At 41.2% G+C, this 2,818-nt stretch overlaps 1 protein-coding gene across 1 annotated transcript; it reads right to left on the minus strand.

The window, feature by feature from the left end:
* Window positions 1-1,545: 1,545 nt before the first annotated feature.
* LOC308507986 (dolichyl-diphosphooligosaccharide--protein glycosyltransferase subunit TMEM258-like) lies at window positions 1,546-1,785 on the minus strand (the record flags this gene model as incomplete). Its single annotated transcript, XM_081074111.1, has 1 exon — window positions 1,546-1,785. The coding sequence occupies one exon, from the start codon at window positions 1,783-1,785 to the stop codon at window positions 1,546-1,548; it is 240 nt and encodes a 79-aa protein (XP_080930237.1).
* Between the last annotated feature and the right edge of the window lie 1,033 nt (window positions 1,786-2,818).

Consider the following 2,818-nt stretch of genomic DNA (forward strand, 5'->3'; position numbering starts at 1 on the left):
ATGGGTTTTCCCCAAAAGTAATGGCATTTCTGAGCTGCTGCTGATCTCTCTCAGCTGAAGATTTGGACCAGATACTGCAAGGGCATGCATTCTTTACTCAGCATTCAGGAGACGGGGCTTCAACAATGGAAGCCTCTGAAAACTTCTTGCTTGCTGGAGATCCATGTGCTTCACTTGGGGGTGGTTCTTAGCTTGTTGCTCTCTATTCCCCATGAGGCTGTCTCCTCCTGCTTTGGGGGACTATTTTCCAGCTTGACTTGAATATTTTGTTCCCCAGAGTCTAATGAGTTGGAGCAGCATGTCTCTCTTTGGCCCCAGCAAGCCTGCTCACCACTGCCCCTAGTCCCCCCAGCAGGGAGGGCCCTGCCTCACTCCCCAGGGTGGCTATGGTGGCTATGTAGCATGGTGACTTGAGCATAGAAAATGCCTAACCCCTTACTACCAGAGGAATGCCAACGCTTCTTTGAATTTCTTTGGTAGCCTCAGCTGTGGGCTGTGGGAAGTATGACATACCAAATAGGCAGGTTATAGCCATCTGACAAAGTTACCCACAGGGAGAGACAGGAAAGGGGGCCAGAGTTGTTGAGTGAATCTATTCTTGTCTGAAATGCAATTTCTGCCTTTTGCGCACAATTTTGTGTCACCTTAAAGAAAACATGCCCATCTTCAAATTACTTCCATCCAGAACAGGACCACTGGTCAAACTAAGCCATGAGGATGAGGCTAGCAGTCATATTTTAAGGGTTAAGGCCAACTCCATTTCTTGCAAACTCTGGGCTCAGATGGCCCTGGCTGGAACCTGAAGGCTAGCTTACAAAAGCGAGAAAAGCACTTAGAGAAACCCAAAGCCACAGTCCATTCCTGAAGGCATGCAAATGTCTCGAGACAGCCAATCTGGTTTGGAAGGGCGCTGGCACGTGAGCCCCAGAGGAACAAGATCAGTGTGGACATAGGTTAGAATCAAGGAAGCTGGCGTGGAAATAGCTGGTCCCATGCTATCAACTGGCTCCAGCTCTCCCTGGGGGCCCATCTGTAATTCTATCTCATTAATTAAGAACATTAGCTGAGTTTTTACTCTGTGCCCATTACTGGTACAGATTCATAGCTGGACACGTCTCAAATGTCTTCTGCTCTCTATCAACCCCAAAACAGAAGCATAAACATACAAGCTCATTTGTTTGAGGGATTCTACAGAATATTTTCATTATAGAGAATTTCAAACATAGACAGAAGTAAACAATAAAATGAAGCTCATATTTTGATAGTTATCAACATAATGCCAGAAGGTGTTACCTATCTAATCTCACATAATGTCTCTTCAAGCATATATTTTTTTTTTTTAGTGTGTATTATAATTTTATTTAGTTAGCTTACAATTATTACATAGTTGATCAAGCTCATTTCCATTTTTTTTTAATTTTAAAAATTTTGGTCACACATCTGCCTTTATTGTGAGCAGCAAGTAGGACACTTCCAGCAAGTTAAAAAAATTAATTTACAAAAGCAGGGATTCGGTGAAGCTGCCTGGGTGGAACCCTTGGGAGCTCATATGTAGATGCCAACACAGAGCAGCAAGAAGAGGACCCCAAAGCCCATGAAAAGTGAGGCCACCAAGGAGATGAGGAGCTCTTTGTAGAAGTCGTGAGTGTACTTGGTGGAGTTGACCTCGTAAACAAAGAACCAGGCGGTGAAGAACATTTCAATGGCCAACAGCACCACCGTCAGATGGGGGAAGACAGCAGGGATCACTGGGCTGGTGTATCTGCTCATGGCCTCGAGCTCCATTTTGCCGGGCGCTAGGTAATCCACAGCTCCGCCACCGGAACTCATTTCTATTTTTATGCTATCATGTTTGTTTTCCTTTCATTCCATTATATAATAACATTTCAAAATTCTTCAGGTTTATTTAAAGTGAAAGATAAAGACCAACTTTCAAGGGTGAATTGAACTTCTTAAAATCTTCAATTCAGTCATATGCAAGAAAAACAATAATTCAGGGAAAAGATAAAGATGTGTAACTAATCACTTTAAAAAAAAACTCTCAGTTGATGGGAGATAAGCTGTAGAAAAATTTGAAAATATAAAGGATTTGATGCTAAATACAGTTGAAATCTCAAATGGTTGGGGAAGAAGACTTTTTGTCCATCTTGCTGGCTGTTTGTCAATTTTATTTATTTTTTATTTTTTTTTTTAATTAATTTATTTATTTATTAGTTTCAGGTGTACAAAACAAGGTAATACTTAGACGTTCATCATTTATATCCCTTATACTGTGAACCCCCCTCCCCCCATCCACTATCCCTCCGACCTCACACTGAACCATCACATTATATATATAAAACTATAGTTGGCATTCATTAATGTTTAGCTTCTGGTGTACAATGCCATGATCAGGTATCCACAGTATCCCTGAGGTGGTCTCCCAAATAGGACGCATGGCCATCGGGTACCCAACAAAATCTTTACAACATTATAGAATACCTTCCCCAAATTAATTTTCAAAAAAACCCTGAGGCCATCTTGTGGTTACCAGCTGCTTCCAAATCCCTTCACCTTTCCCCTTATCCCCAACCCCCTCCCACACACCCATCTAACCACTCTCGGTTTTTTCTCTGCGTCCCCAAAACTGTCTCTGATTAGTTCATTCACATAGTTCTTCAAGCATATTTTGACTTCATATCATTTCATCTCTAGTCTTGTATATCTCTAAATGACAATGATTTTTAGAAACATAACTGTAGTGCTAATAATTAACAATAATTCCTTGGTATCATCAACTCTCCAATTAATATTCAAATTATCTTGATTGTCCGATAAA

This window comes from Rhinolophus hipposideros (assembly GCF_964194185.1).
Source record: "Rhinolophus hipposideros genome assembly, chromosome: 15".
Taxonomy (NCBI): Eukaryota; Metazoa; Chordata; class Mammalia; order Chiroptera; family Rhinolophidae; genus Rhinolophus; species Rhinolophus hipposideros.